A 14703-nucleotide genomic window follows, 5' to 3' on the forward strand; every position below is an offset into this window, starting at 1 on the left:
TGTTTGCATAGATAATGGTATATCTGTTCTAATATATTTGGCCATCTAAAAATGTCTTTGAAAAATAATAATATTGGAAATGCTTGTAATATGATGCTAAATTTAAAAGTTATAAAACTGTACATGCGATCCTAATCTGTGTTTTAAAATGTCTTAAAAAGAATTGGAAGCAAACATATTAAAAATATTAAGAGGTTATTTCTGGGGGTGCCAGTTGGGTGGAGCATGCAACTCTTGATCTTGGGGTCGTGAATTCAAGCCCCACCTTGGGGCTGGAGTTCACTTAAAAAAAAAAAGATAAAACTAAAGAATAAGAGGTAATTTCTGGATAAGTAGAATTTTTTCTTTGTATTTCTGTATTTTCTAAGTTTTTTATTTAAAAAAAACACATAAAATAAGTTTAGATAGTAGCTGGGGTTAAGACAAAAACTATAGCCTTTTGTTGTAATAATATCCAGAATTAAGAAATACTGTTGTTCACATCTATCCTGGGTAGCATTCCTAGGCAGTTAAGTTAGACTCCATGCGTTATACCTAGGGCTTTGGTTTGATCTTTGCTAGAACAGAGTGACTCTTCTGTTCTAAGAGCCCTTGAAAGGACTGAGAAGAAGCACTCGTGGATTCTTCTGTTTTCAACAGGTTGTTGGGGTGCCAGTTGGGTCTACTTTACCTTCAACAGTGAAACAGGCTGTGGCAATCAGTGGTGGCCAAATCCTTGTGGCCAAGGCCAGCTCTTCTGTTGCCAAAGCAGTTGGTCCAAAGCAAGTTGTGACCCAAGGAGTTGCCAAAGCAATTGTGAGCGGAGGTGGAGGAACCATTGTTGCCCAGCCGGTGCAAGCCTTAACCAAGGCTCAGGTCGCTGCTGCCGGCCCTCAGAAGACTGGATCCCAGGGTTCAGGTAACTGATAACTATTTGGGGGCCCTTTCAGCAGCAGCTCTTTCTAGACTGTTCTTTGCTAGTGATTTTATTTGGTATTTCGTTCTGAGAAAACCTATTAGATTGATGCTCTAGCGAGTATATAAAAACCTGTTAATCTTTTTCAGGTAACATTTTACATAGAAGTCTGTAAGTAGTTTACTTTAAGGGGTGTGCGTGTGCGTGTGTGTGTGTGTGTGTGTGTGTGTTTTAGCACGAGTAATACAAATAGAGGGTATTTCTTGATACTGCCCTCTGGTCTGAAGGATAATTTTCATGTGACCTTATCTCTACTTCGGGTTGTATTCAGACTTAAACTCTTGTGATGGCTGACAAATTCAGCATTTTGAGATACTTGACTAATGCATTCTCTACCAAATAGGTTTAAGACCTTGCATGTGTTTGAGGCCTTGCCGTGTTGTTTTGTGAGGGCATGAAAAAATATACCTAAGACATTAGATGCGTTTACTAATTTCTGAAGGTCTTGATGAGGTTAAAGAATTGTTGCAGTGAGTTAGAATGAGAGAAGGTAGCGGATGTCTGAATCGTTGTATCGTACACCTGCTACTCGTGCTATACGTTAATTACACTTGAATAAAAAATTAACAAAGAAAATGTAAAAACTAAACAATAAATTGAAAGAATAACCAAATCAACTTTATATAAAAAATAAAATAGATTCAGAAGAAAAAGAAGGTAGTGGATGTCCAGAGTAAAGATTTCAGAGGTGAGGAATTGTTGGAGATGACAAAGTCCATTTGTGGCGTTAAAAGTGAGTGCTTCAGATGGGTTGGAAGAAGTGGTCTTTGGAATTTAGAAAATGAAGTGCCTGAGAAGCCGGAGAATTAAACAAGTCACTTACAGTGCTGTCACTGAGGATGACCATCGTTGGCATTAGAGCAAGACTGAGTCAGGAGTCAGTCTTCAGCAAGTGAGGGGAAGTGATTGGGAAGGAGTTCAGTAAATGAAAGCAGAGAAGTGAGGGGTAAGGTGGTAGAGCCAAGCATGGGCCTCACAGGAGCCAGCTGGTTTTTTCTTCTGGAATGAGGGGTGATCATGGTCTGAAAGCCACATTGGAGAGCACAAAGACTTCTCCCTTAGTCCTGGCCCTCAGACACTGAGGTAAGATTCAAAAAACAGCTTTTAGCTTAAGGGGGCCACTGGGGAAGTCCTGTATCTTCAGAGGACTCAGTGTTTCATTACCACAAAAAGGGAGAACGTTCAAACAGGTTGAGGTTCTAGAGGGTGTAATGACCAGAGCAGGAATTCCTTGGGGGTGTGGTGAAAGAGCTGCGGGAGGAGGAAGGGCTGAGGAGAGGTGGGTTCAGGTCAGGAACGCAGAGCAGTGTGGTGCTGGGCTCCGGGTGCTGGTGACTGACCAGAGAGGTTTGCTGAGCTGCACAGGGGTGTGAGGTGGGATGAGTCGTGGCAGGAGTGGAGAGGGCTGGCACTCAGTTTTCATGTCAGTCCCTGCTGTCCTGGGGCAGCTTCCGGGGTTCTTGCTTCCCTAGGCTTGCACAGTAAAGTGGTCATAGGAAGAGGACTCGTGCAGCAGGCTGTAGGAGGCTCTCAGAGTCCTTTGCCTGTGGTGACTCACACGGTTCTGTAGGCTTTGTTTCATGGAGATTTGAATTCAGAGTAAGTGCAGAAACTTTGATGTGTAAGTTTTCACTGAAGAGTCACGTGTGCGTTGAGATGTAAATTCTAAGGGATAGGTGAAAGCCCTTTGACATAGGTGAGACTTTAAAAAGGTGAATGATCATTTCATAGCATACATGCCTGTTGTCGACTGTGGCATTTCTTTAGTTCTTAGAAAGTGAGAGAGGTTAGGAGTCTTGTTTCAAATCCGTAGATTCATTCATGACTAGAATTTGATTAAAGGGGCTTTAAACAGATTTCGGAAGGAAATATGTATTCATCCATAGATAAGTTCATTATTTCTTTGATTGTCTAAACCATAGTACTTTTGAGAGTAAAAAGAGTCACTGTTTATAGTGATTTATAGGTATGAACTGGAACTCTTCTGGGCACACTGGGACATATGGTCGTCCTATTGGTGTACAAATATAAACTCCTTTGTAATTTATAGCAAGCTCTTCCAATATGAAAAATTGTTTTTTAATGAGCAAGATATTTAAGAGTATCAGCCTTTTAAGTATTATGTATCTACGAAAACAAACTGTGGAATTTACTGTTAGTGTTTTTTTAGTAAGTATTTTATTCTGTGTTTTTAATTTCAGCAATAGCACTGCCCTCAATTCCAATTTTTCTTACTGTTTTTCCTTTTTTTTTTTTTCCTTTTTTCCCTGTACCATTTTAGTAATGGCAACATTGCAGCTACCAGCCACTAATTTGGCCAACTTGGCAAATTTGCCTCCTGGCACTAAACTCTACCTTACAACGAACAGCAAGAACCCTTCAGGAAAAGGGAAACTGTTGCTGATCCCTCAAGGAGCCATCCTGCGAGCTACCAACAATGCTAGTCAGTCTGTCATTAAATCATTTGGTTCTTGGGTCTCTGGCTATGTTCGTCTCACGCATGTGAGGGACAGCTCTTACCTGTTTCAGGACGTGCTTCCCTAGCTCCGTGTGGCGGTATGACGGTAGTATTTGCCCACATGGATTTAAAACATACATATAACTCAACTAGAAGTGGGTTTAAGTAATCATAGTCATAGGAGGTGACACTCTTATTTTGGGTTTATCCACTCAGAGTTTGGGGTTAGGATCAAATCACACTGGAGAGGGATGGCTACTGAGGCTGTGCTGGGAGAAAGCTGTCCGTGTGAACTATAAATGAAAGAGTTCAGTGGCATCTAAAAACTGGGGATACCTGGGGAGACAGTAGCTGGAAGCCCATGTTCATTTATTTTGGAGGGGATAGGATAGGAGTAGGAGTGGACTCAGGTGTCTCTGCCTGCCGTCTGTTGTGCATCTGAAGTTTGCCAGGTTTGGAGATGGAAATAAAGTACACGGTCAACCTTAGTATATAAGCCTTAAAACCCCAAGGAAATTAGGTGGTTTATCTAGACTTAGAGACTTTTGCTTTGACATATAGAGAAAAACAATCTGGATAGTGTTGGAAAGAAAAGGGTAAAAGGAATTCTTTCCCTTCTGAATCAGAAGTATGATTGGTATAGCAATTAGGTTCACTAGAAATGAGCCGCCCTTGCCAAACGTAGAGTGTGTAAGCTAGTCACCATTTTGTTTACTGACTGTAATGGGTGATTTCTGTTCTCTCACCATAGCATTTTCCCCTCCTCCTTAAGCAGTGGTGTACAAAAGTGAGATATATAAGAAAAGGGCAACGTAAGGATTCCATAATTCACCCAGATTGCCACCCAAGTTTTAGTTTATATACATTATGTCACCAAAAGGGAAGTAAAGAATGTCCAAAGGCTTTAAAATTGAATTAAAAGGGGGGGGGGGATGGGGCTCTGGAGTCATTATAAATATGAGAAAAACACGTTTTTTCCAGGGCAGAGGGAGACAGAAAAGAGGGTACTGTAAAATTACACTAAATTCCAGCAGCGTCACTGAAATTGGCTGAGATGCCAGAATGTTTAGAAGCCCTTCTCTGAGCATGTTTTAGTCAACAACTGGTTAGAAAATGTCAGTAATCAGACTCTTGTTAAAGCTAAGTTCTTCATTGTACAGAGAGCTGACCTCGTCAGCTGCCCTTCAGTTGAAAGGAAATCAGTTTCAGTCCTTAATTCTAGGACATTCTCCTTACTCTTGTCACAGAATAGGTATATTACCATAAAAAAGGGGGGAGAAAATAGGAAAGGGAAGGACTGTTGCTGTAAAGGAAACGTCCCTCTGGGCTCGTCTGTTCTCCAGTAAGCCTCTTACTACTACTGATGATGTTGCTGTCATTCCGTTGTATTTTCAGACCTCCAGTCCGGCTCAGCTGCGGGCGGCGGCAGTGGCGGTGGAAGCGGCGGTGGCGGTGGAGGCGGTGGCGGTGGTGGAGGTGGAGGTGGTGGAGGAGGAGGAGGAACAGGAACAGGAGGGACTCAGAGCCCTGCCGGCCCTGGAGGGATCTCCCAGCACCTGACTTACACATCTTACATCCTGAAGCAGACTCCTCAGGTCTGATCGTTTGTGACTGGTATCCTTCAAATTCTTTCATTATTTAACAACTGCCTTTAATTATAGTAGATTTATCTTTACATCTCGGATCAGGAGTCAGTAGTAACGTTTCAGCCACATTGTAAATCTGTATTATTTGGGGCTTGTTTCGTTTTGAGAGAAGGGGACATAGAGATTCAGAAAGACATAAGTAACGTTTCCAAGATCTCTCTGCTAAGCCGTCCTAGAATCTGGATGTATACCCAGAGCTTTCAGACTCAAAGAAGGATTTTTGCTATGCTGTTGCCTCCCGAATCGATGAGGTAATGAGCAGTATTAATAGGCCGTTGAAAATTCTTTTAGAAGGGAGTACCCAGAGAGCTACTATCAAGTTTTGGTACTTGGAGTGAGATTGGATTCATGGTTAGGAACAACTTTCTACCTTCTTTCCCCTTGTTGCTTTCAGAGTCTTGACTCCTCCCTAAGGAAGGTCGTGGAATTTTGGTCTAGATGTTCGTATTAAGAAGGATGGGTAGTTACCACTCTGAATAATTTAGATTTAAGGACCAGGTTGTCCTTGAGTTTCCAGCAGCCTGCTCCATAACTGCTGTGCCGAGTCTCAGAAGTGGGGGCAGCTCTTGATAGCGACACCACGAGCAGAGCTGTTCTCTTCAGTTATTTTGGCTGAGTTGCAGAATTGAAGGGGGGGCATTGTAGCTTGTTACATGGGACCTTGTGATTTAAAGAGTCAGGGCAAGTCGTTTGAATTTAACAAATTACTGAGTAGGTCTTTATTTGTTTCTAACTTAGGGCACATTTTTAGTTGGTCAGCCATCACCCCAGACATCTGGAAAACAGCTGACTACTGGGTCAGTGGTCCAAGGAACACTAGGAGTCAGCACATCTTCTGCACAAGGACAACAAACATTAAAAGTCATCTCCGGACAGAAAACCACTTTGTTTACCCAGGTAAATACACACATATGCCAGATACAGGCTGATGATGGGATTTATTTAAACGTTTACAGCTTATCTCTTTCCACAAAGAAATTTAGATTGCATGAGAAAATGAACAATAAAGTAGTATAGAAAAATAAGAATAAAATCTTGAGATTTGGGAAAATTATAAGTAGAATGAGAAGATAAGGCCAGAGAGTTCTTAGATAATGCGAACAGTTATGTCCTGTATAATTAATAATTTTTGACAAAGCAAATCGGAAGCATGATCAGTTATGAAATTCACACTGTTTGTGAGAGGCAAAAAAAATACCTACATAATATTTCCTTGAAAGAAACAAAATTTTCTTGATACTTCATTCTAAAATTTCTCTGGAGGAGCTTCATATAGGAGATTCTGAATAGTGTAATATGTGATGACAGCCACATATCCATGTACAGTTGACCCTTGAACAGTGTGGGGGTTAGGGGCGCCAGCCTCTCATGCAGTGGAAAATTTCACGTATAACTGGACTTCCCCCACTATCAATAGCCTACCGTTGACAGGAGCCTTACCAAGAACATGAACAATGAACACACATTTCGTACATTGTATGTATCATATACTCTATTCTGACAATGAAGTAAGCTAGAGAAAAGAAAATGTTAATAAGAAATCATAAGGAAGAAGAAGTATTTACAGAACTATACTGTATTTATTTAAAAACAAAACAAAAGAACCCATCGGGGCACCTGACTGGCTCAGTCAGTGGAGTGTGTGACTCTTGATTATCAGGGTTGTGAGTTCAAGCCCCACATTGGGCATGGAGCCTACTTAAAATAACAATTAAAAAAAAACCCACATATAAGTGGACCTGTGTAGCTCAAACCCCTGTTGTTCGAGGGCCAGCTATAAAAAGTAAATGCTGTAGGGATTCGGTACACATTTCTACCGCATTCTTTAGTATGAGCCAAAAATAACGACGGACTTTTAGCTGGGTGAGGGATGTCATAATCACCTGCAGGAGAATCTGTTGCCGGATCTCAGAAATTTACCAAATGAAGCAGACAAGGTATAGAGGATGTAGCAGTATGACACCGTTTATCAGAAAACAGTGCCTTTTCTCTGTGTGTAAATCACTAGTTCTCAAAGCATGGAATGTGGATATTGGATTTTTGTCCAGTTAAAGTGTTTATTGAGAAGATCATTTGGTTTTTCTTTTTTTGTTAATGTGGTGAATTACATTAATTTTTAAAATGTTAAGCCAAGGGGTCCCCGGCTGGCTCAGTTGGTGGAGCATGTGACTCTTGATCTCAGGGTTATGAGTTTGAGTCCCACATTGGGCACAGAGATTACTTAAAAAACATAATTTTTTTTTAAATTATTAAACCAGCCCTGTACTTCTGGAAAACCCACTTGGTTTTGACAAGTTAGCCTGTTTTAATATATTGTTGGGTTTCATTTGATAAAATTTTGTTTAGAATTTCTGTAAGGATTATTGGTCAGTGGTTTTCTTTGTAATTCTTGTCTGCTTTTGATACCAGTAATGCTGGCCTAAAACGAGTTGGAAACTTTTCTCTCCTGTTTACTTTTTTGTGAAAATTTTATGTGGAATTGGTATTGTTTCTTCCTTAACTGTTTAGAATATACCAGTGAAGTCATAATGGCCTGGAGCTTGTTGATTGGGAAGATTTTTCACTACAGTTTCAATTTATTTACTAGAACTATTCGGGTTATTTGTTTTATCTTGAGGGAGGTTTGGTAAGTTGTCTCTTTAAATGAGTGTGTCCATTTCATCTAAGTGGTTGAATTTACTAGAATAAAATTGTTCATAATTTTCCTTTATTATCCTTTTAATTATTAAATCTTTGGCCCCCTTTTCTTTTTCTTTCTTTCTTTTTTTTTTTTCTTTTTAGAGCAAGAGTGCCTGAGTGGGGATTGGGAGTTGGTGGGGAGGGGCAGAGGGAGAGAGAGAATCTTAAGCAGGCTCCACCCCAGCATGGGGCCTGCTGTGGGGCTTGGTCTCACAACCCTGAGATCATGACCTGAGCTGAAATCAAGAGTCAGATGCTTAACCAACTGAGCCACCCAGGCGCCCCCCCCTTTCATTCTTGATTATGATAGTTACGCATCTTCTCTTTTTTTTCTTGATCATTGATCTTTTCATATTAGTAGTGTTTGGTTTCTTTGAGTACTAATTTCCCTTTGGTCAGATGCAGTTAGTATTTAAACAGATATGAGGCCCCAGAATTCTTCAGGCAGTTCTTTAAAATCTTAGCTTATTTCTTCTTCCCTGCTTATGGTTGCAGCCAGGATAGTGGCGTTCTCCCTGTTCTGCCACAGCAGAACAATTACCATTGCTTTTCAGTAAGTATTATTTACAGAAAACAATGCACAGATCATAAGGGTACTGTTCGATGAGTGTGGACCAATGTATAAACTCATGCAAGCACTGTCCCAGTCAAGACACAGAACATTTCCATCACTCTAAAACATACCCTCATTTCCCTTTCAGTCATCATTTTCCTATTTCTGTCACCGTAGATGAGCTAATCTCTGTCTATTCTTGAACTTCATGTCAGTAAAATTATATAGTATATAGTCTTTCATGTCTAGCTTCTGTTGTTCCAACGTGTTTTTGAGATTTATCCATATGTGTATCGGTAGTTTATTCTTTTTTATTCTTAAGTAGGATTTTGTTGTATGACTTTTATTCTTCTGTTTGTGGACATTTGGATTATTTCCAGTTTTGATTATGAGCCATTCTGTTATGAATATTTTTGTATCGCTCTTTTATACGGTAGGATAGCTAGGTCCTAGGGTAAGTATCTGTGTGTAAGAAAGTTTATAAGAAACTGACAAATGGTTTGCAAAGTGCTTGTACCATTTGACTCTCCCATAAATAATGTGAGAGTTCCAGTTGTCCTACATCCTCCACAACACGGAGGACTGTCTTTTATTTTTAGCCATTTTTGTATGAAGTGATACCTCGTTGTGGTTCTAATTTGCATCAGACTCCAATGCAAACTATGCCATGGCTCCTACTTCTGGATTCTAATCATGGCCCCTCCAGTTACTGTGTGACCCGGGTAAAATTACTGAGCTTAATCTCTTCCTCTGTAAAATGAGACTAAAATCTACCTATAAAGTTTATGAAAAGATTGAATGACCTAAGGTATGTAAAAGTGCTTTCCGCCATTCCTGACACAGTAAGTCCTCGGGGAGTGAAGAATGGTATCTGCTTGTGGGGTGTATTAATTTGGGCACTAAGCAATCGTTTGGACCAGCGGTCCGCACACTATGCCCAAGGCTTCCTATTTTTATAAATAATTTTTTGGCACACAGCCACACCCATTTCATGCTATAATCATAGAGCTGAGGAGTTGAAACAAAGACCATATGGCCTGCATTGCTGTAAATACTTATGCCATTTACAGGATAAGTTTGCTAAACCTTGATTTAACCCACTAAGACTGTAATTTGTTGAATGGGTACTAAATTTATTGAGTGGTAGTAAAATGCTGAGCCGGTACTAGCCTAGAGCACTTAACGTACCCATTTAAGTCTGGCCCATCTTATTTAGATTTTCATGTTGAAAGATTACATGTGCATTTAAGAGCATTTTGGACTCAATTATTTTGATAACACACGACCTGTTATCTTTGAAGTTACTGCTGCCAAATGGTGACTTGCAAATGGATTCATTTACTTGCTCTACGTTAGGGGTAAAGGAACATCTGTACGTAAAAAGTCAAAGTTGAGAGCTTATTGGAAAGGTGCACAAAAACCTCCTATGTTTTTGATTAGCAAGACTTTCTTGGATATGCTCTAATTCTTGGGCCCTGCGTAGGTAAGGAATAAATTGTGCCTATGAACCAGGGGAACATTATTACTTCAACCCATTTTGTTTCTGCAGGCAGCCCCTGGCGGACAAGCATCGCTAATGAAAATATCTGATAGCACATTGAAGTCTGTGCCAGCCACCTCGCAACTCTCAAAGCCTGGAACCACAATGCTGAGAGTGGCAGGAGGGGTTATCACAACCGCCACTTCCCCAGCTGTGGCCCTCTCAGCAAATGGTCCTGCCCAGCCGGTGAGGATAAGGTGACAGTAGAAAATCGTAATGAAACATGAAAGTAATAAAAGCATAAGATCTTTAGCAGGTGTACCAGTGGGTCATAGTTACCTTTTTTTAAAATCTGAAATTCAGTTCACATGCCATGAAATTCTCCATTTTCAAGTGTACAGTTCTGTGGTTTTTATTACAGTCACAAGGTTGTGCAGTCATCACCACTATCTGTTTTAGGATGTTTAATCACTCCTAAAGCAAACTCCATACCCAATAGCGGTCATCACCTGTTCCCTCCTCCACCCCACCCCCCACCCCCGCCCCCCAGTACTAGGCAACCACTGATCTTTGTTGTGTCTGGCCTCTAATATTTTCAGGGTTCATCTGGATTGTAGCATGTATCAGTACTTCTTTATAGCTGAATAGTCAATATCCAATTTTGTGGCCATACCACGTTTTGTTTATGCATTTATTAGTTGACAGATATTTGGATGGTTTCTGCCTTTGGATTATAATGAATAATGCTGCTGTGAACATCTGTGTTCAGGATTTTGTATAATCCTGTGTTTTTGGGTTTTTGGCTGTATACATAAAAAAGGAATTCCTGGATCATATCATAAACTTTCATGTGTTGAGGAACTGACAAACAGTTTTCCCAGACAGCTGCACCATTTTAGACTCCGATCAGCAGAGTATGAGGGCTTCGGTTTTTTCACATCTTGCTGATGCTTGTTCTTGTCCAGTTGGTTGTTGTTGTAGCTATGCCAGTGGGTGTGAAATGGTTTCTCATTTTGGTTTCGATTTTGCGTTTCCCTGATAGCTGATGATACTGAGCATCTTTTCATGTACTTATTGTTCATTTCTGTATCTTCTTGGGAGAAATGTCTCTTCAGATCCTCTGCCCATTACTTAGTTGGGTTATTTATTGTCTTTTTTAGTATTGAGTTAAGTGTTCTTTAGATACTCTAGATACAAGTCTCTCCTGAGATTTGCAAAAATTTTCTCCCACTCTGTGGGCCGTCTGTTCACTTTCTCGGTGGTACTCTTTGAAAACCACAAAACTTTCATTTTGATGAAGTCGTTTATTTTTCTTTTATTGCTTATGCTTTTGATATCATAGCTAAGAAACTATTGCCTAATCCAAAATCACAAAATTTAAGCCAATAGTTTCTTCTAAGAGTTTTATAGTTTTAGCTCTTATATGTAGGTCTTTGATCCATTTTCACTTAATTTTTATATGGTGTAAGGTAGGGGCCAAACTTCATTCTTTTGTATGTAGATAGCCAGTTGGCCCAGCAACATTCGAAGCCTGTTTCCCCCCTGAATTGTCTTGGCACCCTAACGTCTTTTTTGAAGCTGATTTTTCTTGCTTTTCAGGCTTTATCTCCTCCTACTGCCTTTTATATGCCCATCCATACCACTCTACTTTGTAGCTCCTTGAACATACCATGTTCTTTCATGCTTCTCTTTCTACCTACTGTCTTCTGCCAACTTCTGCCAAGAAACATTCTCTCGTCTCCCCCTTTCCTGTCTTAAATCTTGAAGATTCCCCTAAAGTGCCGTATTTGTACATGAAGCTTTTTCCCGTACTATCCCTCCCCATCCCTAGAAAGAAACAGTAATTTTCCTCTCAGTTTTAATAATGCCTTGTACCTGTGCCTCCATGGCACTCATCACAGTCTGCTAGCCCTGTCCTCCTCAAGGGTGGTTGTCTCTGGGCCCTAGCATTTAACACTGCGCCTGCCATGTAGTAGATGTTGGTTGGGTGAATGAGACAACTGTTAAAATATTATAGTGAGTTTTTAATAAAACTCGTTTTATTCCATTTTTATATTCTGAGATTATGTCCTCCTCTTTTTGGTGTTGAAATATCCTTTTATAAAGTGGTATAATAGATGGTGAGGGTGTTGGGGTTTTTTTGGTTGTTGTTATTGTTTTTAATGTGGTAACCCTCTGATACCTCCATGTTTTAAAATTTAAAAATTTTTCTAGTCCGTGAACTCTGAAAGTGTTGGAAACACTGAACGAGAGAGGCAGTCTTTTTAAATGGCATGGCATTTAATAGGTAGGCAAAAATAATAGGTAACAGAGGATATTTATTGAATATACTACATAGCAATCACTGTTCTAAGTAAGTTACACGGCTTTCTTCTTCATTTCCATTCTTTTTGGCCCCGCGTGTGAGCAGTCGGAAGGAACAACTCCCAGCACATCATCTGCTGTAGGTTCTGTAGTGAAAACTTCTGGGCAGCAAGCAGTGTGTGTGAGCCAGGCCCCCATGGGACCCTGCAAGGCCACTGCTCCCTCCGTCATCAGCGCCACGTCCCTGGTGCCCACGCCAAACCCCATCTCCGGGAAGGCTACCGTGTCAGGTCAGTTGTATCATAAGGACATTCTTTCTCTCTCCCTTCTTTGGGTTAGATTCTTTTGGGAAGGTCTTAAATGATATTTTGTATAGGAAGTTGTTAAAAATAATTAACTCAGCAATATTTTCCATAAATCTGCTTTTTTGATAATTTATTCTTAAAATCTACACCTAAATCCTTAAGTCTGAAATGGTTTATGGATGGAATGATAATTTTTAAATGATATAATAAAATTTTAGCCATCTGGAGCTCTGTGAAATATTTTAGCTGCTCTTATCACATAACTTTGTGGAGAACTGGGAGTTTACTCTCCTTACATTACCATTTCCTTTCCTTTTTTTTTTTTTTGTCATCAGTTTTGAATGGAACACATTCTAAAACATACTTTCATAAATAAAGTATATAAAATATCAGCCTTGATGACTCTAAGTCATGATTTTTAACAGTAGTTATTATACTGGGTAGTGTTAGAGTGACAAGCATGTGGTCTGGTAAGATGGATGATATCTCTGCGCCCACACCAAATGGCCCCAGAAGAGTGTGCCTTTCACTTCTTTGGTTAACATACAGCACAAATCATGGAGCCAGACTGCCTTAGTTAAAGTAACTTGCTTCAGTTTCCTTGGCTGTAAAATGAGGTTGATAATAATACCCACCTCATACAGTTGAGAGGATTAAATGAATCGGTATGGAAATGCTTAGACTGCTGTGTGACATGTGGTAGCCATTACATAAATAATTCCCACTGTTAGCATGGTTTAGTCTCCTCGTCCACATTCCCTTGAATTCTAAAGTCCAAAAAAGCTGTGAAAACCAAAGATGTTTGTTTCTTTGTTTGCATAACTAATTTTATTGTGAAATCTGACCTCCATTGGACAGGCTGTTAATATGACTGACTATGAATATTAGTGTTTGGCCACAGAAGTACTGATGTGCTTGATTACAGTGTGCTCCCCAGATGCCAGCGGGCTGATAGAATACACAGCATTGCTTCTCGGACTCGAGAGATCAGTTTTGTTGTTCTGCAGTCCACCACAGACAGATACTCCTGTAAAATCCAATAGAAATGTCACAGCAGTGTCACACTGTTACACACTGTGTTTCTGAACACTCTTAGCTTCTGTATTACCTTGTTGCAGATTGATAACAGCTTACCAGCTGGAGCTGATACAGACAATGACGCTGAGTAGGACTGAGATGGGTGTACACACACGCACATAAACATACGTTGATACACGCACGTGCACCTTAGTACCTTTGGATAAAAGATTGTGGGTATTGTTATTCTTATTGCTGTTATTACTCTATTTCATATGTGTTTCCAAGTCCCCATGTCTTATTTTTTGGGTGGTTTGAGACCAAAGAGTAAGGCTGGTAGTTGTTCTGATGACTTTCACCTACCAGTTACCATTGACCAAGTTCTGATATAGGAGTGCTGTTCTCTGCTAACGGAATGTTCGCAGTCTCTGTGTTAGGACTGGAGTAGAAATTGTAGAGGGGGGCGCCTGGGTGGCACAGCGGTTAAGCGTCTGCCTTCGGCTCAGGGCGTGATCCCAGCGTTACGGGATCAAGCCCCACATCAGGCTCTTCTGCTATGAGCCTCCTTCTTCCTCTCCCACTCCCCCTGCTTGTGCTCCCTCTCTCGGTGGCTGTCTCTATCTCTGTTGAATAAATAAATAAAATCTTTAAAAAAAAGAAAAGAAAAGAAATTGTAGAAATAGAGGATTACTTTATGAGAAATAAATGCCCTCTCCTTTTTTTTTTTAGAGAGAACTTGAGCGGGGGTTGGGGGGAGGGGGAGAGGGAGAGAGAGCATCTCCAGCAGAATCCCCACTGAGCACAGAGCCCGGTGCGGGCTTGATCCCACCACCCAGAGATCATGATCTGAGCCAAAATCAAGACTTGGATGCCTAACCAGCTGAGCCATCCAGACACCCCTGCCTTCCCCTTTTATAATTAAGTTTTTAACATGAAGTAAATAAAGTCTCTTGGCTTTAAGTTCTCATTTCCTGAGATGCTGCTGATGAAACTTTCTGTTATATAATGTTTTCATAGAAAAGCCAAACGATTTTCTGCTGCCCGTTAATTTTGTGTGTATACATCGACTCTATTTTTACAGAGGTATAACCATTAATTTTTTAATCAGATTTTTTGTGTGCGTCATGGAGTATTTTGCACAAAGTTCCTGTTGTGACTGGAGCAGAGTGAACAAGGGAAATAATACTGGGACATAAAGTCACAGAGTGATGGGGGCCAAGTCACAGAGGGTCTTTGTAGGTCATGTTAAGAACTTTGACTGAAAACAGAAGATAGTGGGAAGGAAAGGATCCAAGAAACGAAACAA

General features: G+C 40.4%; 1 protein-coding gene across 8 annotated transcripts in view; it reads left to right on the forward strand.

Annotated features, from left to right (window-relative positions):
* The window catches only part of YEATS2 (YEATS domain containing 2), a 105603-nt gene that overhangs the window by 72684 nt on the left and 18216 nt on the right, over nt 1-14703 (forward strand). For all 8 annotated transcript variants that reach the window (XM_026497688.4, XM_044383782.3, XM_044383792.3 and 5 more), the window contains exons 16-21: nt 640-898; nt 3237-3398; nt 4809-5008; nt 5798-5956; nt 9841-10017; nt 12182-12365. In XM_026497688.4, the coding sequence (XP_026353473.1) occupies nt 640-898; nt 3237-3398; nt 4809-5008; nt 5798-5956; nt 9841-10017; nt 12182-12365 (1141 nt within the window). The remainder of the gene's footprint in view (nt 1-639; nt 899-3236; nt 3399-4808; nt 5009-5797; nt 5957-9840; nt 10018-12181; nt 12366-14703) is intronic.

Source organism: Ursus arctos, unplaced genomic scaffold (assembly GCF_023065955.2).
Source record: "Ursus arctos isolate Adak ecotype North America unplaced genomic scaffold, UrsArc2.0 scaffold_4, whole genome shotgun sequence".
In the NCBI taxonomy this organism is placed as follows: Eukaryota; Metazoa; Chordata; class Mammalia; order Carnivora; family Ursidae; genus Ursus; species Ursus arctos.